The sequence below is a fragment of the Erinaceus europaeus genome, chromosome 1 (genome assembly GCF_950295315.1).
Source record: "Erinaceus europaeus chromosome 1, mEriEur2.1, whole genome shotgun sequence".
Lineage (NCBI taxonomy): Eukaryota > Metazoa > Chordata > Mammalia > Eulipotyphla > Erinaceidae > Erinaceus > Erinaceus europaeus.
In genome coordinates, this window is record NC_080162.1 from 280054 (window position 1) to 304997 (window position 24944).

Sequence of the window (24944 nt, forward strand, 5' to 3'; positions counted from 1 at the left end):
AAGTTGCTTGCGTCATGGAGAATAACTGTCTTGTATCTCATCAATTCCTGTCATACCAGCCCCCTACCATAAGGGCAAGCTGATCTTTAAGAAACCTGTAATTTCTGACATATTTCAATAATAATTCCCTTTGTTTGATTTTCTATTTAACTCATGTCCACCTTGCTAATAAACGAGTTCTGAGCGCGCTGAAGGGCTCCCCGGTGTCTTTACTCGAGAAAGAACCAGTCCGTTACCTTTCCCCTGAAGATCACCCCACCAAAGACCTGACATCTGGTGCCCAACGTGGGGCACGAACCCACGACCCTGAGATTAACAGTCTCATGCTCTACCGACTGAGCTAGCCAGGTGCTCTTGCCTTCACCCTTTTTTTGCCTCCAGGGTTATCGCTGGGGTTCGGTGCCAGCACTATGAATAGACTGCTTCTGGTGGCCATTTTTTTCCATTTTATTGAGCTGAAAAGAAAGAAATTGAGAGAGGGGAAGACAGAGACATCTGCAGACCTGCTTCACTACTTGTGAATAAATCCCTCTCTCCATTGTTACCGGTCATCTCTATCAGGAACAACACAACAGACCCCTTTGTGGGCTCCCACAGGCCCTTGCCCTCAACATGGATCAACAACGGTAGAGAATGTTCCATCCTCTGAAGGGAGGCTGGACAACACACTCTACGCTCCACCTGAGGACGATGGGCCCTGATATTGGTTCTCTTCCTTCCCTGCTGCTGCTCCCTGCCCGGAGCCCTCTTCCCGCAGAACGTGGGGCCTCCACACACTGAAAACCCCTCAGAGTCCTTCCAGCACCTCTTCCAGAATAGTCCCATCATTCCCAAATGCAGCCCACTAGGCTAGGATGGTGGCGCAACCAGGAAGCCCAGAAGTTACCATGCATGTGAACCTGGGTGCGAACCCCCAGTCCCCACCTGCAGGGGAGAAGCGTCATGAGCGGTGGAGCTGGCTGCAGGTGTCTCTGTCTCTCCCCTTCTCTTGCCTATTTCTGTCTCTATCATGAAAAATCACTACAAGTGAAGCCTCTGCCCTCACTGGGGCCCCACAGGCTTGACCTGCTGCCCCCAGCTCCCTTCACGCCGTTGTCAGAAAGAGTCCTCCTCACCTTGTTTTCCCTTCCACTCTCTGGGGAGTGAATGGTTTGCAGTATGGCTGTGGACACATGAGTCCAGTGTCTCATCTTCTGTGGTGGGATCCACGGATCACTCCCTGACTTGGGTCTTCTGGCCATGTACCCAGACCCCCAAGGCCCTCCTCACAAATGTCACCTGCTACATACAAGCCGTTGTCTCTCAACATTCCAACCCAATAACGTTCTTCCTACTTGCTGTTCTATCAGCTACCCCCGCCCTCCCCTGCCTCCCCTTACCGTCTGAATACTTCTGGCTGTGCACTGAGGAAGGCAACTGCCTGCCCCGTAGAACGTAAGTTCTGTGAGGACGACGGTTCTGCTCAGTGCGAAAGATGTGGATGGATGATGCCTGTGACACTTCACTACATGCAGTCTGAGGCTCTGATCTCTGCAGGACGGCAGGGGTGGGCCCCGTTCCTCTTAGACCTTTCGCTCTTTCCAAGCACAAACTAACTCCTCTCTTGTTTTATTTTAGTGAGTGAGAGAAAGAAAGACAGAGAGGAAGACACAGAAAGATCAGAGCCCTGCTCAGCTCTGGCTGATGGTGGTGCTGAGGGGCTTGAACCTGTGGCCTCAGAGCCTCAGCAGGAGAGTCTTCTGCAGAACCACCATGCTGTCTCCCGGCCCTCAAAGTAACTTCCTTCATTGCCCTCATAGAACTGGGTGACATCAAGTACAAACGCCTGCCACGACAGTCCCGGGAAGCTCTGAATCCACACAGCAGCTCTGTGCCTCACATTCCGTGTCTGAGCGTCTTGAGACGTGAACATCCCTGTCGCCAAGGCCGAAGCCCACGGCCAACGACACAGGTAGCTTTGCGGTGAAGCCTATGGAGAGACCTCCGGAGGGAGGTCACACGCTCAACTGGGCCCTTTCTGCCAAGCGAGCTGTTCTCAAGTGTGAGCGTGAGGCTGTGGCCCTGGGCTAAGACAAGCTCCCCACACTCCAGAGGGCAAGAAATCAGACTCAACACATTAGTTAAAAATAGCCACTGTTTTACTTATTCATTATGTTTTGACTGTTGACATTAGTCAGCGAGGCCTGTTGTTCCCTCATGACAGAACCAGACCAGGCACGGCACTAATATAAGGAGTCTGTGAAGTTATTCTCTTCTCTTCCTCCTCGTTCGCCAGAGCCCTGCTCAGTTCTGGCTTATGGTGGGGCTGGGGCTAGAACCCAGGACCCCAGAGCCTCAGGCAGAGTCTGCAGAACCATTATGCTGTCCACCACAGCCCGCCCTACACTTCGTTTCTTGAAGAACATCTAGCTGCTGCTTGAATTTCTTTCCTTCTTTCTTTCATCGCCACCAGGGTTACTGCTGGGACTTAGTGTACTACACATCCACTGCTCAGGGTAACCGTCTTTCCCTTCACCCCGCCACCCCTTCTACTGGACAGACAGAAATTGAGAGACGAGGAGGAGCTAGAGAGGGGAGAGAAAGAGCGACAGCTGCAGGCCTGCTTCAGAGCTGGGGCTTGAACCCGGGTCCTGGCTCGTGGTGGCGTGTGCAGGGTGTCCCAGTGCACAGCCCCTTCTGGCTCCTCTTCCCACCGGGTCACTGCTGGATCTTGGCAAACGCACAGCTCTGTTTCCACTGGTCACTTTTTTTTTTCCTCCAGGGTTATTGCTGGGCTCGGTGCCTGCACCATGAATCCACCGCTCCTGGAGGCCATTTTTCCCCCTTTTTGTTGCCCTTGCTGTTGTAGCCTCGTTGTGGTTATTATTATTGCCATTGTTGATGTTGTTCGTTGTTGGATAGGACAGAGAGAAATGGCGAGAGGAGGGGAAGACAGAGAGGGGGAGAGAAAGACAGACACCTGCAGACCTGCTTCACCGCCTGTGAAGCGACTCCCCTGCAGGTGGGGAGCCGGGGGCTCGAATCGGGATCCTTACGCCAGTCCTTGCGCTCTGCGCCACCTGCGCTTAACCCACTGCGCCACCCACCGCCCGACCTCCTGGTCACTTTTTTTTAATCGAAGGTAAGAGGCAGAGAGAGAGAGACAGAGAGAAACTCGTAGCACTGTGTTGGCAACTCGTGAAGCTGCCTCCCTGAGGTGGGGCCCTGGGTCTTCACACACAGTGAAGTATGCGCTCTTCCGGGTAAGCTGACACCCAGGCCCACAGCTTGAATTTCTGAAAGCCAGGCAGGAGTGGATCAAATTTATCTGTGTTGAAGAAGTTCACAAACTCCTTTGGAGTTGCCTAAAGACAATGGAGTAGTGGTATTCTGACAGAAAGAAGCTGCTGTACAAAAAAAAAGCTGTTTTTTAACCTGCAAAGGTCTACAAGTCACAGCGATTTGGGTCTTACCATACGTACACGGGAGCCTCCCATGAGATGGGGAGTCGGAAACTATGAGCACACGTTCGTTTGTGGTACAAAAGTCAGCCAGATAAACATGAAGAGAGACACGACTAGCAACATCACAACAGAAAAAGTCTTTATTTCAATCAGACAAGTGAATATTCAATTAACATCCACTTCTTCAAGACCCGAAGACGAGGAAACTAAAAAATGGTGCTGGGAAGGCCGAGAAGGCGAGGTTTCTCACGGGGTAACAACACTGCCCTGCAGAAACCCCTGCTGACTGCTCAGTAGCTCTGACATGACACCCGATGCGTCTCTCGTTCACAAGGCTCACATTTGAAAGTCACCATCAGTTCCAATGATACGTCACAAAAAGAAAAGAACGAGGAGTCTGTATCCTAATTGCTGTTAATTTTAGAAACTGGGATTGAAATTCAGTCTTCAGTCTAAAATACTTCAGATGAGAAGAGGCCGTCAAGATGTGCTCTTCTTGCAGCCCTAGACACACCTGCACAGGCAGACAGGGTCACGCCTGCACCCGCCTGAGCAGCCAGTCTCCAGACTGTCCCAACGCCCTGCAGGAGGCTGTGCTCCCAGTCAGACATGTTGTGCGGGTGAAGATGCCTTTATCACAAAACTTCCTGACTTAATGTGGCCAAATATTAGGTCCGGCAAGATGCAGTCTCACCCTATGGGGTAAGATAAAATTACATCGAATTTTCAACTTCTACCAGACTCATGAAATTCACTGAAACTTTCAGTTTTGTCTTCAAGGGCACTTTTGAGAAGTTTAAATCTTATACTGAATGATGTATTGAGATAGTGAGCACCTTGATTAATCTCAATGATTGTGTTAAAGAAATAAATGGAGGACAGGGTTATTATTTAAGGACAGAAACAGGGAGAAAGGTTCTCTTTCTCCAGAAGACATTCAAACAAGGGGGATGGGAAGAGGCAAACAAGGAAATAGCGTTCACAGTAAAACATGCCAGGTTTGTAGTTTCATTTGAAACCAACAGCAAATCATGAAACGTCATGAAAAATATAAGTAAAGATCAAATCTCCTAGAGTCATTACTAAATGAACTTAAAATGCCACATTGATCAGTAACCCCAGAAGAAAGCTAAACAAACAGCACTTGAATTTCAGGTCCTTCTTAAACGTCACCCAGCTTCACAAAGTTAGTGCGTGGAACTGGCAAGCTTTGGCCAAGCTGCACGAGCAGTTTCTTTTTAAAAATACAATCTAGAGAAAAAGCCCTGGTTTTCCCCATTTTGAATCACAAGCGCAGAACCCAAGCGCAGACGGTCACGAGAAAGATCCCAAAGGATTTACAAGCCCGGCAGTGCCGCAGTGGCCCCGGCCTCCGCCGTCTCCATCAGGGCCCCCCGGTCCTCACAGGAGGCTGTGGTGCCGGCTCCTCTCTACTGGTCTTCGTTCATTTTGAACAGCTCCAGCAGTGCCCCGACAGCTCCAAAATAACCCTGCGGAAACAAGGAAGTTCTGTGAAACAGCCAAATGGCTCTTTCTTTTTGCCTCCAGGGTTATCACTGGGGCTGGTGCCTACATTACAACCCACTGCTCGGGAGGCCGCTTTCTTCCCTGTTGTTGCCCTTGGTTATTGTCACTGTTGGTATTATTGCTGTTATTATTATTGTTTTCATTGCTGTCATCGTTGTTGGATAGGACAGAGAGAAATGGAGAGAGGAGGGGAAGACAGAGAGGGGGAGAGAAAGACAGACACCTGCAGACCTGCTTCACCGCCTGTGAAGCGACTCCCCTGCAGGTGGGGAGCCGGGGGCTCGAACCGGGATCCTGACGCCGGTCTTTGCGCCGTGGACGCTTAACCCGCCGCGCCACCGCACGGCACCCATACCTCCTATTCTTAGCCATCCCAGGCATGGACAGGCACCACGGCTCACGGGGCAGTGTGCTGCCATGCCAGGGCTGTGGGTGACCCAGGGCAGAGCTCAGGCCCCCGGGGCAATCAAGGAAGCTTCAGGGCGATGGCCTCTTTCCCACGCTGTCTTTCTCCCTTTCCGCCTCTATCTCACAAAAAGAATCCCGTGAGCACCACTCCACAGTGCCATACATCTAAAACCATGAAACACGAGAAAATCAAGACAGTGGTTATGGATCACGTATTGACTGGTGTGCTAAATAAACTAACTCACGAAAAAAGCTTGGGAACACGCCTGGCGCACCGCGTGTGCTCTGTGAGGGCCCCTGGGCGTCCCGTTCCCACTGGGATCTCCCTTCAGCCTCTGCGTGCGGCATGCCTGCCACTGTCTTCTCTTCAGATGGCGAGGGTCACGGGCAGGGCTCCCCGCACACCCGCCCGAGCTCCTCAGCCTGACAGCTCCCAGGAAAGGGCCGAGGCTTCTTCCCCGGGGGTCTCGGCGAGTCTGGGATCTGGGCTCCATTCTGCCCGTGTGTCACAGAGGGCCCCGGCCCGCCGGCAGCTCGCCTGTGCTGAGTCCTCGCTCTGCTGGGGATGCCCGGTCCTGACAGTGACTGCGACCGCCCCTCCCAGCGCCCTGTCTAGCGACCAGGCTCGACGGCACCCTGAGGGTGCTGGAGCCAGAGGAGGAGCTCAGGGAGAGCGGCTCTCTCAGGCTGCCTCAAGGGCGAGGGAGTCTCCGCAGCAGCCACGCCAGCGCCACTTGGCGTCTCACTCTCACGTCTCACGACTGTCCAGCGACGCCAGGCCTAGGACGTCAGCCCTTCAGTCCGGCTCCAGGACTCGGGGGAGAGCTGCCCTAACCCGCGGGCTCCCAGCTCCGTGCCGGGTGCTGCACTGAACAAAGCCGCAGAACCTGGCACAGGCCAGGGCCCGGGCAGGGCACATGTGCCAGCGTCAGGGAACACACGCCTTCCAGTAAGCGTGAGCATTCGCCTGCTGCCATTCCACTTGGACTTAACAAGCTCAGCAAGCAGAAAGACCCTGAGAAGACACCAGAAAATGTCTCATTTTCTTAGTAGAGGGTCGGGCGGCAGCGCAGCGGGTTAAGCGCACGTGGCGCAAAGCGCAAGGACTGGCGTAAGGATCCCGGTTCGAGCCCCCGGCTCCCCACCTGCAGGGGAGTCGCTTCACAGGCGGTGAAGCAGGTCTGCAGGTGTCTGTCTTTCTCTCCTCCCTCTGTCTTCCCCTCCTCTCTCCATTTCTTTCTGTCCTATCCAACAATGACGACATTAATGATAACTACAACAATAAAACAACAAGGGCAACTAAACGGAATAATAAACAAATATTTAAAAATAAATAAATTAAATTAAATATGACCTTTTAGCTTCTTTCCACAAGAAAACCCTAGTTTCATTTGTTCTACTCCTACCTTTGAGTTCCTGTATTAAACACTTTGCACCAAGTTGCAGGTGCTACCATGATGCCAACCTAAAATCTCTGGGAACCCCACCTTCCCAGAGCCCTGCCCCACTAGGGACAGACAGACACAGGCTGGGGGTGTGGATCCACCTGCCAATACCCATGTTCAGCAGAGAAGCAATGACAGAAGCCAGAGCTCCCACCTTCTGTTCCCCATAAAGATCTTTAGTCCATCCTCCCAGAGGAATAAAGAACAGGGGAGCTTCCAATGGAGGGGCTGGGACAGGGAACTCTGGTAGTAGGAACTGTGTGGAATTGTCCCCTTATTATCCTGTACTCTTGTTAACCATGATTAAGTCACTCATAAGAATTAAAGTAAATGTGGTGGGCCAGACGGTGACGTCCCAGGTTAAGTGCACGTAGGAAGAATTAAAATAAAGTGTACTCTCCATAGGAGCCTGGGCTAGACCTGACTCAACTAACGACCATGGAGAAGTTCCCCAGATGCCTCTTAGGAGCTGGAAAATGTCCCACCCTCGTTGCCACAGAAACTGAGTTGTGATATATCCTAAGAACACAGAACCACAGCCAAGAAGCAGAGGGTTATAGAAAGTGGTAAGAGTGGTTCCCAAAGAAGCACCTTCTGCAGAAGAGGGGCCCATTCCCTAGCTCACAGCCAACCACCTTCTGCAGAAGAGGATCCATTCCCTAGTTCACAGCCAACTACCTTCTACAGAAGAGAGGCCCATTCCCTAGCTCATAGCCAACCACCTTCTACAGAAGAGAGGCCCATTCCCTAGTTCACAGCCAACCACCTTCTACAGAAGAGGATCCATTCCCTAGCTCACAGCCAACCACCTTCTACAGAGAGGGGCCCATTCCCTAGCTCACAGCCAACCACCTTCTACAGAAGAGGATCCATTCCCTAGCTCACAGCCAACCACCTTCTACAAAAGAGGGGTCCATTCCCTAGCTCACAGCCAACCACCTTCTACAGAAGAGGGGCCCATTCCCTAGTTCACAGCCAACCACCTTCTGCAGAAGAGGATCCATTCCCTAGCTCACAGCCAACCACCATCTGCAGAAGACGGGCCCATTCCCTAGCTCACAGCCAACCACCACCTGCAGAAGACGGGCCCATTCCCTAGTTCACAGCCAACACCTTCTACAGAAGACGGGCCCATTCCCTAGCTCACAGCCAACCACCATCTGCAGAAGACGGGCCCATTCCCTAGCTCACAGCCAACCACCATCTGCAGAAGACGGGCCCATTCCCTAGTTCACAGCCAACACCTTCTACAGAAGACGGGCCCATTCCCTAGTTCACAGCCAACCACCATCTGCAGAAGAGGATCCATTCCCTAGCTCACAGCCAACACCTTCTACAGAAGACGGGCCCATTCCCTAGCTCACAGCCAACCACCATCTGCAGAAGACGGGCCCATTCCCGAGCTCACTGCAGATGCCATGAAAGTGCCATGGGTGGTAGGGCAGCCTGAGTGTGTCTCTAGCAGCCTCTCTCCCTTCTGTGTTTCTCCCTGTCTCTGAAATAAAGAACAGGAAGCAAATCGGCCTGGGGAGGTCACTCAGTGGTGATCATACCAGACGTTGAGTTCATTTCCTGGCACTGTTGAACAAACAAAGGCAGCGTCTGGGCCCAGGAGATGTTGCCGCAGGTAGAGTGCAGGTCTTGGCAAACAAACAAACAAAGGCAGCGTCTGGGCCCAGGAGACGTTGCCGCAGGTAGAGTGCAGGTCTTGGCAAGTAGATTTCTTGTGCCGCTGCCATCACCCACATCAGATAAATAAAAATGGACTCTAGTCACTAGTTTCTGTCCTTGGTTCTCAATTGTTTAGCTACTGCTTTGTAGTTTAATAAAACTAAACACAGGCTTGAAGAACTCAACTTCTCAAATAGTTGAGAAACAAGCTGCCACACCAGGACTGGTCACAACGGCGAGTCCTGATGCTGTCTTGATTGCGCTCTCTCTGCGGCAGTACGTCCAGGGCGCTCTGTGCATCCTGCTCTCTATAGAAGTGATTTCAAAAGGGAGGGGTGGGGGACTGGGAGAGAAGATAGCAGGGTTTCTCACTCCGTCTTAGAAACCTCTGTGCTGTGTGTCTGTGTTCGAGGTAGGAAGGCAGAGAGAGAGAGAGAGAGAGAAATTGCAGTCTCGAAGCGTCCTTCAGTGTGGTGGGGCCAGGCCCGAACCTGAGGGAGATATTCTGCCATCCCTGTGAGTCTCCCATGTGACCTACATTCTCCATTCCTTCCAGGCATCCAGACTGCCTTAGGAGACAGGTGTTTCTGTTCTCGCCAGCTGAGGCTACCTGTCCAAAGTCAGCTGCCTCTCACCCTCAAGTGTGTCTGAGCATTTTGCTAAAATGACCATCTTGTTTGAACGTGAGTACCAAGGGAATGCCCACTTCTATGGGAATCCAGCTGCATTCTTGAAAAAGATAACTAACAACATCTTCATAGATTCAGTAGGTGGTGAGAGAGCAGGTCTTTCTTTTAATATTTATTTAATATTAAATAAATATTAATAATAATATTATGTTATATATTATATTATATTTAATATATAATATATAATTTATATATTTATAATTTATAAATATATATTTTATATTCATATATATTTTTATATATTTATAATTTATATAATTATATAATTTAATATATAATATATTATATAGTTAATATTAATTTCTTTTAATATTTATTTATTCCCTTCTGTTGTTCTTGTGGTTATTGATGCCATTGTGTTGGATAGGACAGAGAGAAATGGAGAGAGGAGGGGAAGATAGAGGGGGGAGAGAAAGACAGACACCTGCAGACCTGCTTCACCACCTGTGAAGCGACTCCCCTGCAGGTGGGGAGCCGGGGGCTCGAACCGGGATCCTTAACGCTGGTCCTTGCACTTTGTGCCACGTGCACTTAACCCGCTGCGCCACCACCTGGCTCCCAAGAAAGCAGATCTTGAAAGTTCTCTTTAAGGAGAAAAACTATTTGTAAAAGTGTGAGGTGCTGAATGTTAACTGAACTTATTGTGGTAATAACAAGGACACACATATATGTCAAGTCACTGTCATTCCATTATACACCTCAGATTCATGCGATGGTCACGGCAACTGCATCTGAAAACAGGTGACACAAACTGCCGCTCCCCACACATGTGGAAGCACACAGGACAGGGAAGGGGCGTCCAGCACTTGACAGCCAAACGGCGTCTAAGTGTCTTTGGTGTCTTGGTCTACTTTAGAGAAACAAACGGAGTCAAAGAAAACACGTATTTGTGAGTCACTGCAGAAGGGCCTGGTGTGCAGCCAGCGCCAGTCAACAGGACCTAAAAGCTCTGTGCAGGTCTTGATCCTCGGTAAAAACGGAGATAGCACAGTGGTTCTGCAAAGAGACTCTCATGCCTGAGGTTCCAAAAGTCCCAGGTTCAATCCCCCCGCCACCATAAACTGTAGCTCAGTGAATAAGCACTTACACATTTTATATTAAAGTGAAATGAAAAAAGTAAGGAAATATTTGTTAACAATTATCCCAGCAAACAAGCTGTGGATCTGGGATGACAGCATAATGGTTATGGAAAAGACTTTCATGCCTGAGTCGCTGAGGTCCCAGGTTCAATCCCCAGCACCACCTGAAGCCAGAGGTAAGCAGTACTCTGCCTCTCTCTCTCTCTCTCTCTCTCTCCCATGAAAGCAAGAAAGAAAGGAAGAAAGGAAGAAGGAAATGAATATTTTTTCAAAAACCCTATTAACCAACTACCAGCCATAAATGTTAATTAACAGACTGTTCATTTCATAGATAATCCTCCTTTGTCTTTTACATAAATGCAAATTTAAATGGTGACTCTTACTATCTGAACAATCTTAAAGCTAAGGCGCATGATCAGTCACGTCAGTCAACTCAGAGCAGGTAAGCCCACCGAAGCTCAACCTACCTCGTGCTCCAAAAACAGAGCTTTTAGCTGTCCTTTGGACCAAAAGTCCATGGCATATGCCAGCAGCTTCATGGAGACCATATTGATTCGGAGAAAGTTCCCGACAAACACAACTCTGTCAATATTCTGGAGGGAAGGAAATGAGAGAGACACATTGAAGCATGACACAGAAACAGGTCCAGCTCAGACGCAGTGCTCTGAAGTCACCGTGCTCCCAGGTCACTGCAGAGGGGACTGTTTCCAGGCGGACTTGAACAAATCTCCTCGTGCACGCCACAAGAAAGTGAAATCTTGGCTGAGCGAGACAGAAGAGTGGTAGCGGCTTTGTCAGCAGCTGTCACGCGAGGTGACTCGGGTCCGGCAGGGAATTCTGGCTGGAAAGCTCCTCTCTCCACACACGTGTGAAGCTGTGAGAAGGGAAGGTCTAGCCAGACCCCTGTGCTTCCAAGTCCCCTGCCCCCGCAAGTTTCCAGCTGCACGACATGCTTTGAACACAAAAATGGCCACGGAGTGGGTATTCATCTGAGAATACCAAAAGTGATACCCAGTCTTCACGCTTAGGCTACATGGGAGAACATCCTGTCTGGGTCACTTCGGGGCTAAATACAGCTGTGAAGAGACACTGTGTTTCTGTAGCTGTGGATGCAGACGTGCATTCTGCGGGCACGTCAACCAGGTGAGCTGGGCCACAGCCTATCGCCCTGGTCACTCACATCAAAGCCAAAGGAGTCTCGAAGCTGGCATCACTTCCTGTTTACTCTACCAGGCATACTCAGGGTCTGGGAGCCTCGCCTTTATTAAATCTTTATTTATCAGATAGCTTCAGCCAGAAATCTAGAGGGAAGGGAGAGATAGATGACAGAGAGAGAGAAGGAGACAGAGGGAGAGGGAGAGAGATGGAGGGGGAAGGGGCGGGGGAGGGGGAGAGGGAGAAGGAAGGGGAGGGAGGGGGAGGGAGGGCAAGGGAGGGGGAGGGGGAAGAAGAGGTGGAGGGGAGAGGGAGGGAGAGGAGAGAGGAGAGGGTGAGGGAGGAGGAGAGGGGGAAGGGAGGGAGAGGGTGAGAGAGGAGGGGAGGGGGAGGGGAGTGAGAGGGTGAGGGGGGAGGAGAGGGGGAGGGGAGGGAGAGGGTGAGAGAGGAGGGGAGGGGGAGGGGAGTGAGAGGGGGAGGGGGGAGGAGAGGGGGAAGGGAGGGAGAGGGTGAGAGAGGAGGAGAGGGGGAAGGGAGGGAGAGGGTGAGAGAGGAGGAGAGGGGGAAGGGAGGGAGAGGGTGAGAGAAGAGGAGAGGGGGAGGGGAGTGAGAGGGTGAGGGGGAGGAGAGGGGGAAGGGAGGGAGAGGGTGAGAGAGGAGGAGAGGGGGAGGGGAGTGAGAGGGGGAGGGGGGAGGAGAGGGGGAAGGGAGGGAGAGGGTGAGAGAGGAGGAGAGGGGGAGGGGAGTGAGAGGGGGAGGGGGGAGGAGAGGGGGAGGGGAGGGAGAGGGTGAGGGAGGAGGGGGAGGGGAGGGAGAGGGGGAGGGAGAGAGACCTGCAGCCTGCTTCACCACTCGCAAACCTCCCCCTAGCAGGTGGGGGACCAGGGGCTCGAACCCTGGCCCTTGCACACTGTGGCATGTGCTCTCGGCCAGATGCGCCACCACCCGCCCCGGAACCTCAGCTTTTCACTGTGTCAAGTATAACAAGTTGGTGAGCTCACTACGAGACATGAAGCCCCACGGGTGTAATGGGGTAGGGACTCCAGTACGTTCAGTTTAACAAGCGCTGCAGTCACAAGCCATCCAGACTAAGGGCGACAGGAGCACGCCTAGCAAGGGGCTGACGGTAGAGGAACTGACGCAGACCTTGAGGATGGCAGGAGCACGCCTAGCAAGGGGCTGATGGTAGAGGAACTGACGTAGACCTTGAGACTCCGCCTTGTCTTTCGAGACAAGAGAGGCCAAGACAGAATCCGTTCATGTCCCCAGTGCTGCCTAACTCTGGAAGAAATCCTAGGGGTGGAGGTGCTATTCAAAACTAGTGGGCATTCCTTACTTCAAGTAAGTTCAGGGCCTGGAAGATAGCACAGTGGTTATGCACGACTGTCGTGCGTGAAGCTCCAGGCTCGATCCCTGGCATCACCGTAAGCCAGAGCTCTGGTAAAAACAAGCAAGCAGACACCACCACACACAGCAGAACTTCCCACGGAATGCAACGGGGTCAAAGACAAGAAGAGTACTTCCGAAAATGAAGAGTTATTTAAGGACAAGGAATTCCATGCATCCAAATAAAAAGCAAAAGCCAGAAAATATTTTCAATACCTATCACACAAAATGGATCAATCTACAAAAAGAGATCAACAGAAACCATGTGTGAGTGTTAACAGTACACACACACCCCAAAGTGGAGATGTCACTGTCAGGCCACACCATCAGCTGGGGCCTAGTCGGGGAGTCCTGAGATTCCCACATAGACAGGATGGGCCTTGACCTCGAATAAATCCCTCTCTCTATTGTTACAGGTCATCTCTATCAGGAACAACACAATAGGCCCCTTTGTGGCCCCCATAGGACCTTGCCTTCAGCTTGGATTAACAATGGTAGAGAATGGTTCATCCTCCAAAGGGAGGCTGGACAACATGTTCTATGCTCCACCTGAGGAAGATGGGTCCTGATATTGGGGCAGCTTGGAACGTTCCTACTCATGACCACAGAATGTGAGCTCAGACCTACAGGGATGCAGAGAAACACAGGCTCCTGTGCTGAATATGGGCCCCAGATCACATCAAATCAATGGGGTTTACAGTCCACAATATTTATACCCCTTTCCCATATTAGGGAGCTACTCTCTTCCCTGATCCAGCTTTCTGGTCCTTTTTCCAGCCATGACATCATCTCCCCAGACACTAACTTGGATCCACCTGCATATCAGATGTCAGGCTCAGGCAAAACAAACAAACAAACAAAAAAAAAAAAAAAAAAAAACACTAGTATAGCCACAGGCCGTTTGAAATATAACTAAAATATGCCTACTAGCTATCTACAAAATAAAGGACCCCCCAACGCTTCACCTGCACTATTCCAGCCTTTAGGTCCATAATTGTCTAACAGTTTGTTTGGCTTTGTATGTTAACTCTCTTTTCAGCCACCAGGTTCCAGATGCTACCATGATGCTGACCAGACTTCCCTGGACAGACGACCCCACCAATATGTCCTGGAACCCTGCTTCCCCAGAGCCCTGTCCCACTAGGGAAAGAGAGAGACTGGCTGGGAGTGTGGATCCACCTGCCAACACCCATGTTCAGCGGGGAAGCAGTTACAGAAGCCAGACCTTCCACCTTCTGCATCCCACAATGACCCTGGGTCCATCCTCCCAGAGAGATAAAGAATAGGAAAGCTGTCAGGGGAGGGGATGGGATACGGAGTTCTGGTGGTGGGAACTGTGTGGAGTTGTACCCCTCTCATCCTATGGTCTTGTCAATATTTCCATTTTATAAATAAATTTTTAAAAGAGTAAAGAATCAACTAGGAATACCAAAGGAGACCACCCGGACCGAAACAAGACAGGACTAGAATGACCACAGAAACCCAGTAAATCACCCGTGAGTACAAACACGCGTGGCTGGTGACAGAGAGGAGAGAGGGGCCTAAGGAGAGATTAAGTGACTGCTAACAGTTCGACAGTCTGTCAGTGGAGACACCACCTCCAGTCTGCTCCACCAACAAGGGGACAGCTGAAGGGAGGAAAGGACTCCCCAGAGACTCACCAAGTACAACTCTGAGTCTCCATTGCTACTACCCTCAGAATCTGGAGCAGCAACAGGGAGGGACACCAGGGCACAGAGATCTAACCGGGAAACTCAGGAGAAGACCTATACCTCGGTGGCATAGCTGAAGGGCTGTGAAAGTCTCTTTGCATAACCACTGGATTATCTCTGCCACACCCTGCTTTATCTCTTGGTCAGGAGTCATTGATTAAGCCAAGAAGCCTATTGATAGTTTAAAAGCCCTCAGGCTACCATAGCCTACAGGGGAAAAAAAAAAAAGGCTTTTACACCACTGAACTCCAACTCAGGGATTGAAAAAACTGTTAACTTATATAAAATGGTTAAAACAACAAGAAAAAATAATGGAGACTCGAACCAGGACAAGAGTCCAGCTAAAAGTCCTCCAGAGGGCGAAGCACAAAACAACGAGTTCAACATCCAAACATTAGCTAAGGAAATAATAACAGGAGTGAGTAAAGAATTTGAAAAAATTGTAATCAGAAATGCAGGAACAACAAATGAGAATATGGAAGAAAATTCTAATAATCTCATGGTTATTAGAGAGCTGAAAGCTGAAATTGCTGAGCTAAGAAGGCAACTAGCTGAACAAGCTAAAACAGTATCAGAGCAGGGCAACAAAATAGATGAACTCCAGAAAGCAGTAGAGGGCAGAGAGAATAGAATCAATGAGGCTGAAGACAGAATTAGCAAGATTGAGGATGAATTAGAGACAACTAAAGAAGAAGTAAGAGATCTCAAAAAGAGATTAAGAGATGCTGAAAACAACAACAGAGTCCTATGGGATGACTTCAAAAGAAACAATATACGCATTATTGGCTTACCAGAGGAAGAAAGAGAAGGGGAGGAAGAAAGCGTTCTCCAGGCCATAATAGCTGAAAATTTCTCTAGTCTAGACAACATCAAAGACATAAAGATTCAAGAAGCCCAGAGGGTCCCAAACAGAATTAACCCAGACCTAAAGACACCAAGACATGTCATACTTAGATTGGAAAGGAATAAGGATAAAGAAAGGATCCTCAAGGCTGCAAGAGAAAAACAAAGAGTCACCTACAAAGGAAAACCCATAAGATTAGCAGCAGACTTCTCCATACAAACACTACAGGCCAGAAGAGAATGGCAAGATATCTATCGAGTGCTCGATGAGAAAGGCTTTCAGCCAAGAATACTATATCCTGCTAGATTGTCATTCAGACTAGATGGAAGCATCAAAACCTTCTCAGACAAGCAACAGTTGAAGGAAGCAACCATCACCAAGCCTGCCTTGAAAGAAGTTCTGAAAGGTTTCCTATAAACAACCAGACCACCACAAATAGAACACATATCAAAACACTCTAAAACTCTACAAGAATGGTGTTAAAATATCTTCAATCTTTGATATCAATAAATGTCAATGGCCTGAATTCACCTATTAAAAGACACAGAGTAGGAAGATGGATCAGAAAACACAACCCAACAATATGTTGTCTACAGGAAACTCACCTAACGCAACAAGACAAACACAGACTTAAAGTGAAAGGATGGAAAACTATCATTCAAGCCAATGGCCCACAAAAAAGGGCAGGAACAGCTATTCTCATATCTGACATGATAGACTACCCTATGATCCTGCAATTCCTCTCCTGGGGATATATCCTAAGGAACACAACATATCTATCCAAAAAAAATCTGTGTACACATATGTTCTTGGCAGCACAATTTGTAATAGTCAAAACCTGGAAGCAACCCAGGTGTCCAACAACAGATGAGTGGCTGAGCAAGTTGTGGTATATATATACAATGGAATACTACTCAGCTGTAAAAAATGGTGACTTCACCGTTTTCAGCCAATCTTGGATGGACCTTGAAAAAATCATGTTGAGTGAAATAAGTCAGAAACAGAAGGATGAATATGGGATGATCTCACTCTCAGGCCGAAGTTGAAAAACAAGATTAGAAAAGAAAACACAAGTCGAACCTGAAATGGAATTGGAGTATTACACCAAAGTAAAAGACTCTGGGGTGGGTGGGTGGGTGGGTGGGGAGAATACAGGTCCATGAAAAATGATGAATGAAATAGTGGGGGTTGTATTGTTGAATGGGAATCTGGGGAATGTTATGCATGTAAAAAAAAATAATAATAATAATCACAAGCATTTGGTGCTTACATGAAGAATCCACCTCTCCCTGCAGCCATTTTCCCCCTAATTACCACCCCTTCCCCCCCCCCTCCAGAAACAGAATTTAGAGGGTGAGATCATCCCATATTCATCCTTCTGTTTCTGGCTTATTTCACTTAACATGAATTTTTCAAGGTCCATCCAAGATCAGCTGAAAACGGTGAAGTCACCATTTTTAATAGCTGAGTAGTATTCCATTGTGTATATATATGGGATGATCTCACTCTCAGGCAGAAGTTGAAAAACAAGATCAGAAAAGAAAACACAAGTAGAACCTGAACTGGAATTGGTGTATTTCACCAAAGTAAAAGACTCTGGGGTCGGTGGGTGGGGAGAATACAGGTTCATGAAGGATGATAGAGGGCCTAGTGGGGGTTGTATTGTTATATGGGAAACTGGGGAATGTTATGCATGTACAAACTATTGTATTTACTGTTGAACGTAAAACATTAATTCCCCAATAAAGAAATTTAAAAAAAAATAAATAAATAAATAAATAAATAAAAATAAAAGAGTAAAGAGGGTCAGAGGGGAGACAGGCTCACTTTCCTGTAGAACTACATATTCTCGGGGCCGGGTAGTGGCGCACCTGGTTGAGTGCACATGTTACAATGCGCAAGGACCCAGGTTCAAGTCCCCAGTCCCCACCTGCAGGGGGAAAGCTTCATGAGTGGTGAAGCAGGGCTGCAGGTCTCTGTCTCTCTCCCCCTCTATCCAACCCTCCCCTCTTGATTTCTGGTTGTCTCTACCTAATAAATAAATAAAAATAATTTTAAAAAACCCTCCATATTCTCTTAAAAACAAGACAATTTTAAGTTGAAGAGGAGTTCCAGAAATCACAGCAAAAGTACCTTCGACTCAGTGAACGTGGCGCCCTCTGTGAGAGGACTGGGTCAAAGCCAACGACCACAGCCAAGGCCGGGGTGGCATCGTGGCCCCATTCTGGGGACTGTCAGAGTTTGCACCTATAGCTAGCCCAGCCTCTGCCCACGCAACAGAGTGTGTTCTCACTGCCCCACTGCACAGAACACCCTCAAACTGGCGTGAGAAGGGAAGGCCTTCAGCCTGGCAGCAGTGCTGCGGAGGGCACACATCCGCTGCCCTGCCTGCCCTCCCTGCTATGGCGAGGACACCTGTGAAGGACTGGCCGGCTTGCTCGAGCTCTGTGGAAAGCAGAGCAAAGGGCAACTCTGCTCTCCAAGGCAGGGCGTCGCAGAGACTGACCTTTGAGAGTCCACGGGGACGGCACACATCAGTCTGAAAACTTGTTTGGCTATTTGGAAAAAAACTCTTTTAAAGGTCAATCAAAAAACAAACCTTTTGCAGCAAGTCTTGCGACCGACAGCTTTGAAAGGCATGTCGCTAGGAGGCCTGGGCATCAGAGTGCCAGCCCATGCTAACTCCGCCTGGCCTGTGACGACCGTCAAGTGGTGACCCCACCACAGGCCAGTGACATACTGCTCAACAGCACGAAAGCAGCATCCCCAAGACGAAGGCAGGGCTGTCACCCACCTGTCATGAGAAGGCCTCGGCCCACTGAACACTCCCCTGGTCAGTGAGACAGGGGTGAGGGGGTCTCTGCAGTACATGAGATGTCCTCTACTCGACCCCGGTGCCCTGGGACATCCTGTACTCGACCCCGGTGCCCTGGGATGTGATGTACTCGGCCCCGGTGCCCTGGAACGTCCTGTACTCGTCCCTGGTGCCCTGGGATGTTCTCTACTCGACCCCGGTGCCCTGGGACGTCCTGTACTCGACCCCAGTGCCCTGGGACGTGCTGTACTCGGCCCCGGTGCCCTGGGACGTCCTGTACTCGGCCCCGGTGCCCTGGGATGTGATGTACTCGGCCCCGGTGCCCTGGGACGTCCTGTACTCGACCCCGGTGCCCTGGGACGTCCTGTACTCAGCCCCGGTGCCCTGGGACGTCCTGTACTCGACCCCGGTGCCCTGGGACGTCCTGTGCTCAGCCCCTCAGGCTGTGTCTTGGGACCAGGGTCTTACTTTGTATGTATGTGATATTTCTATTAAAACTAGGTTGTACCCCTGTGACAATACCGCCTTGTAAGTCACTCAAGAGATTTGAGATTAATTTTTAATTAAAATAACTATATAGTGAGAGCCTGAAACACTGTTTAGAAAGCACACACTTTGCGGTTGGGGAGAATTTCACACCTGAGGTTCAATCCCCAACATCACCATAGGCCAGAACTGAGCAGTGCTCTTGTCTTTCTCCTAAGTTTTATCTTTGAATCTCTCAGAGAGAGAAAGAGAGAGAAAGGAAGGGAGGGAGGGAGGGAATAGTGGGGGCAGGCAGTGGTGCACCTGGTTGAGTGCTCACATTACAGTGCACAAGGACCCAGGTTCAAGTCCCTGGTCCCCACCCACAAAGGAAAGCTTCATGAGTGGCTGCCTCTGCCGCCCCCTCCCCCTCTTAATTTCTGTCTCCATCCAATAATAAAAATGTCTTTAGAGATCACCACGCGCGCCTGCTCACTGGATGTTGCAGGTCAGGTACATAGGCGGCAGGAGGCGTGGAGGAAAGGGTGGCTGCAGGTCACACTCACACTTATCTCTTCTCAAATTTCTCTAAGAATGTTGTTTTCAACCAAAGATTAACTTGAAACCCGTGTTTATATCTTAATGTTTATAGTTTACAAGGTCAAGTTTTTAATGATTCGATAGAGCTGGTTCGTCTCTAAAGGAAAGTTACAATGTATTTTAAGAAAGTATTTTCATTTTCAATAGAATCAGAAATCAGACCAAAAAATATTTGAAAACCCCTACTACTGATGCAACTATGATTCTTGTAACTTTAAAAAAATTTTTTCATCTTTATTTATTGGATAGAGACAGTCAGAAATAAAGGGACGGGGGAGACAGAGAGGAAGGGAGACAGAAAGACACCTGCAGTCCTGCTCCGCCACTCGCAAAGCGGAGGAACTGAGGGCTCCAACCTGGGTCCTTGTGCACAGGCACAGGTGTTCACCCAGCGAGCCACCACCTGGCCCCGCAACCGTGACTCTTGGTTACTTCGACCACCACCCATCCCATGCCCAACCCATGCCCAACCCCTTTCTTGTCTCCCTAACACGAGTCGGCGAGAGCTGGTCAACCCTACGGGACTGGCGTCTCAGAAACGGGTTCATCTTCCTTCCAGAGGAACTCGGCCACGTTTCAAAGCGTGTGGCCAAGCCGTGCCGGGGCTCTCGGGGCTCCGGGAGGCCCGTGCGATGCTGCTTGAACCCCACGGCACGAGGCGGCACCGGAAAGAAGCCAAAGCAGAGAGAAGAGACGGCTGGCCGTCGGACCCGCCCCGCAGGGATGCCGCACGGCTCGGGAGGGTCCGAGAGGCCGCATCCAGGTCACAGGCACCTGCTCCACGCCTCCTGCCACGGCCTCCCCCCGGCGCCGCGGGCCCAGCCGAGACCTTACCTCGTTGAGCGCGCACATGCGGGCGATGGAGCCGATGTTGTTGGTGATGGTGACCAGGGTGGCCCGGGCGAGGTCCTCCTTGCTGACGGAATCTCGCTTGTCCTTACTCAGCATGCTGCCAAAGCTGTTGGGGACAGTGAGAGTGTTGAGAACCGTCCTCCGCAGCCCCGCCTCCTGCAGGGCCCCGCGGAGAGCCTGACGCGGCACCGGCTCACAGGCGGACGGGACCGGACCGCAGTAAGGATGGCCGGCGGCCATCCAGACGGGACGGGGCCCTTCTTTCTTCCTGTCTTTTCCTTCCTTCCTTCCTTCCTTCCTTGCTTTCGAGCGCTGCTCAGCTCTGGCTTATGGTGGTGCAGGGGACTGAACCTGGGACTTTGGAGCCTCAGGCAGGGGAGTCCCCGCAGAGCCACTAGGCCACCTACCCCCCCAGGCATCTCCATATTGGACAAGAACGTGATGGGGAGCTGGTGCATGCCAGAACCTTCTTTCAGAGCTGCCCTGCTCCAGGTCAAGCAGCAAGAGCTGAGTAATCGCAGAGCTTCCCGAGGGCCGGAAACCCAGGCTGCCCGGCACACCGTGCGGCTGCCCTGCGAGGCCTGAGCGAGCAAGCGGGCGGTCGGGGGCTCCCGGGGCCTGGGCGGCGACTGCCCTCGCCGCTCCTTCTCTACCTGGATGCCACCGCACATCCTTGCAGGCCAAAGCGCTCATAGTCTCCTCCGTATATGTCCTTCACCAGCTTATCAACATTGGTGCTGTCGCCTTTGGCGGCCATCTCCAGAGCCTCTTCAAAAGTCTCACAGCCGGTCAGCAGGCAGCATAGGCCTAGGAATGTTCCGCCTCCAAGACTGAAGGAACAATAAGGTTTGCGTTTAATTTTACCTGAAGATAAGCCCACCCAAGCCCACGGCTTCATCAAGATGGCCCGTTACGGCTAGCTGGCACAGAAGGAGGGCCGCGGCCACTAGTCACAGTGCGAGGCCCAGGAGCTTCCAGGAGGCCGGACTAGACAGGGCAGCGGCCACAAAGGACAACCAGGAAACCTGCCTCCAGGTTCAAGAGCCAAGCCAGAGAAAAGGCTCACTGGCTTCTGCTGTGAGACTTCCGTAGCTGCGGCCCTGTGTGCTTCATTAACCTTCCCACCCAGCATAGGGCGGGGCAAACGGTGGTTTCACAGCAGCAAATAATCAGAGAAACAACCGCTATTTAAAATGTCAAAAGCACTCAAAGCCAAGTAGAAAAGCTCAGAGAAACATTCATGCCTCCAGAGTCCGACCCTGACAGGAGACCTGACAGAGACCCTGACAGAAAAAAGACCCTGACAGAGACCCTGACAGAAGACCCTGACAGAAGACCCTGACAGGAGACCCTGACAGGAGACCCTGACAGAAGATCCTGACAGAAGACCCTGACAGACGATCCTGACAGAAGACCCTGACAGAGATCCTGACAGAAGGTCCTGACAGGAGACCCTGACAGAAGACCCTGACAGAGACCCTGACAGAAGACCCTGACAGAGACCCTGACAGAAGACCCTCACAGAAGACCCTGACAGAGATCCTGACAGAAGACCCTGACAGAAGACCCTGACAGAGACCCTGATGAAAACCCTGATGAAGACCCTGACAGAGACCCTGACAGAAGATCCTGACAGAAGACCCTGACAGGAGACCCTGACAGAAGACGCTGACAGAAGACCCTGACAGAAGACCCTGACGGAAGACCCTGACAGAAGACCCTGACTGCCAGGAACCATTTCTCTGCCTGATAGAAGATAAGTTTTGAAACAATGGAAGCCCTCTAGACAAGTTTCCAATTTCCCCCCGGGCAGGCCATTTCCCCTCAGGTAGACCATTTATCAGAAATCAAGTGACACAACACATAGTTGTGGTAACAAACATGGTTTCGGCCATTGTATGTTGCAAGGAACATTCCACTTTGTAGATTGCTCCCCCTCCTCCTTCTCCAGCACTTCCCCCCCCTTCCCCAAAGCCTTATAATGCCTGTGAACACAATAAAATTTTGCAGCTTGATCAGAATCCTGTCTTGCTGTCATTCTTTCGTGTCTCTTGTCCCTGTCATTCCAGGTCCCGAGGTTCCTAGCCCCTGGCGGGGCACCTGACAGAGATCCTGACAGAAGACCCTGACAGAGACCCTGACAGAAGACCCTGACAGAGACCCTGACAGAGACCCTGATGAAGACCCTGACAGAGACCCTGACAGAAGATGGCCCAGCGCTAGAGGCCAACCCTGACAGAAGACCCCCAGCACTAGGCCAGGGAGAGCAGACACTGTCTTTCCCCTCACCTGGCTTCTCCAGCAGAAACAACCCCACTTTGCCTCCTGGGAAGACTCTGAAAAGGAAAACTCCCAGTGACTCAGGCTCAGATTACGACGATTGCCCCTAGCTGACTCTGCTAGAGGTTACTATATGTTACTTACCACCCAACCGTCAAACACAGATAAAGCTCATAAGATGGTTCCCAAGTTCAAACTATGTTTTTAAAGCTTTCTGTCGCTTTGGGGAAAATCCCTCTAGAATAATCTTTTCAGATGAAATCAGAAACTCATTATGGGAGCTGTGAATGGCCTCAACTCTGTATGAATACCAAGGTTAGTCTGAGGGAGAGAAGCAGATTCACAGTCATCACTGGGAGGAACACTGGAGGCAGAAAAAAGCAGTGACCAGACCGGGGCTTCACTCCTTTATCACGGGCAGCTAAAGAAGGGAGAAGAGCAGCCGGGGCCAGGCGGTGGCGCATCTGCTTCAGCGCACACACTGCGTTGGGCAGGGGCCGGGGCACAAGCCCCCACCTGCAGAGGGAAAGCTTCGTGAGCGGCGACGAAGGGCTGCAGGTGTCTGTCTCTCTCACTCTCTCTATCCCTTCTCAACTTCTCTGCCTCCAGCCAAGAAAGACAAATAAAAATGGTAGGGAAGAGGACTCCTTCACACCAGCTTGTTCTGAATCTAATAACGACTAGCCCTGGGGAAGACTCTGACAGAAGACCCTGACAGAGACCCTGACAGAAGACCCCTGACAGAAGACCCCTGACAGAGACCCTGACAGAAGACCCTGACAGAAGACCCTGACAGAAGACCCTGACAGAAGACCCTGACAGAAGACCCTGACAGAAGACCCCTGACAGAAGACCCCTGACAGAGACCCTGACAGAAGACTCTGACAGAGACCCTGACAGAAGACCCTGACAGAAGACTCTGACAGAAACCCTGACAGAAGACCCAGACAGAGACCCTGACAGAGACCCTGACAGAAGACCCTGGGGAGCCCATGTTTCTGGGTACAGGCTTTAAATCCTACAAGAGTTCAAGTTGAGAGCCAAGTCATTTTTAAATAAAGTTTCAGAATTCTTGGGGAAACTGGAATTGGCAATCGTCATTAACAAGAAATTAGCAGATGTGTAGGCCGAGCCTTAGTTCTTTACATCATATCTAGGGCCGGGGAGACAGCTCAGTGGTTCTGCAAAAGCCTCTCCCGCCTGAGGCTCCATCATTTCAGGGTTAACCCCTGGCACCACATAAGCCAGAGCTGGCCTCTCTCTTGCTGCACTGTTCTCTCATTCAAAAGTAAAATAAAATAAAATTTTAAAAAATAAATCACATCAGGGTCCAGGTGGTGGCGCACCTGGTTGAGCACACATATAAAGTGTGCAAGGACCTGGGTTCAAGGCCCCGGTCCCCACCTGCAGGGGGAAAGCTTTACGTGCGATGAAGCAGGGCTGCAGGGGTCTCTGTCTCTGTCTATCTCTCCCTCTTGATTTCTTGCTATCTCTACCCAATAAATAAAAAATAAAAAAATTAATAAATAAAATCTTAAAAATTAAATGAAACAGAAACCACTTCTACAGCAGACTGCGTGTGATCCATACTTGGCAACATATTTCAGATGATGATTCTTCCAGAAACACGCGATCTGATTGTGGGTTCCTGCGGAAAGTCACAGAGCACAACACAGAGCGGCAGTTACCAAACTTACTTCCATGAGGAAGTCAGGAGCTCAGGGTGGCGCTACCCTGACAACAAAATCCTAGTGGGCATTCTGCTTCCTGTCTTTATTTGCATTCGCTGTGGCCAGGTAGGCCTGCTTGTTGGCTTCAGTCTACAAACAAAGCTACCTTTTTTTTCCTCCAGGGTGATCGCTGGGGCTGGTGCCAGCACTACAAAGCCACCGCTCCTGGAGGCCGCTTTTCCCATTTTGTTGCCCTTGTTGTCACCTTTGTTGTTGTCGTCATTGTTACTGTTGCCATTGCTGTTGTTGTTGGATAGACAGAGAAATGGAGAGAGGAGGGGAAGACAGAGACGGAGAGAGAAAGACAGACACCTGCAGACCTGCTTCACCGCCTGTGAAGCGACTCCCCTGCAGGTGGGGATCTGGGGCTCGAACTGGGATCCTTCTGCCAGTTGGTGTGCTTTGCGCCACGTGCACTCAGCCCGCTGCACTACCGCCCGGCCCCCATTAGTGAAATTTTATGTGAACAAATGTGGGCTTGTGCGCCATCTCAATCAGGCTGTTTTTTTCTCTGTAAATTTAAGAGCCATTACTCCAATTTCTAGCTTGTAGCTTCCCCCTCACAGATAGTTTTCCCTTGACCATCAGGCACTGATCTGTGTGTCTGCCAGCCTCCTGGCAAAGGACTGGAGACGCAGGACACTCAGGAAGGCTCCTAACTGCCACGTCGGCGTGAGTGAAGAAGGACACTGCTTTGTAAGGCCAGCAGCGGCCGGCGAGTCCGGGCAGAGGCCCGAGCTGGGTGGGAACAAAGCATGGAAGCGGGTCCGAGGCAGGAGTGAGGGGAGGACACTGCATCGCGGCCGCAGCCTGCAGGCACTGCTCAAGATCTCTCGTTTGTAG

The 24944-nt window shown here is 50.6% G+C and overlaps 1 protein-coding gene and 1 non-coding gene across 5 annotated transcripts in view; both read right to left on the reverse strand.

The window, feature by feature from the left end:
* Positions 1-277: 277 nt before the first annotated feature.
* Positions 278-350, reverse strand: TRNAN-GUU (transfer RNA asparagine (anticodon GUU)). The gene has a single exon. It is a non-coding gene; the product is annotated as a tRNA-Asn (tRNA).
* A 3215-nt stretch (positions 351-3565) lies between these two features.
* PANK1 (pantothenate kinase 1) overlaps positions 3566-24944 on the reverse strand; it is a 96735-nt gene continuing 75356 nt past the window's right edge. For 2 of the 4 annotated variants that reach the window (XM_060177490.1, XM_060178343.1), the window contains 5 exons: positions 20745-20921; positions 20074-20197; positions 10730-10855; positions 4849-4933; positions 3566-4138 (listed from right to left, as the gene is read on the reverse strand). In XM_060177490.1, coding sequence (XP_060033473.1) covers positions 4874-4933; positions 10730-10855; positions 20074-20197; positions 20745-20921 — 487 coding nt within the window. In that variant the 3' untranslated portion in view covers positions 3566-4138; positions 4849-4873. The remainder of the gene's footprint in view (positions 4139-4848; positions 4934-10729; positions 10856-20073; positions 20198-20744; positions 20922-24944) is intronic. The other 2 variants (XM_060178981.1, XM_060177893.1) reach the window with 2 other exon arrangements.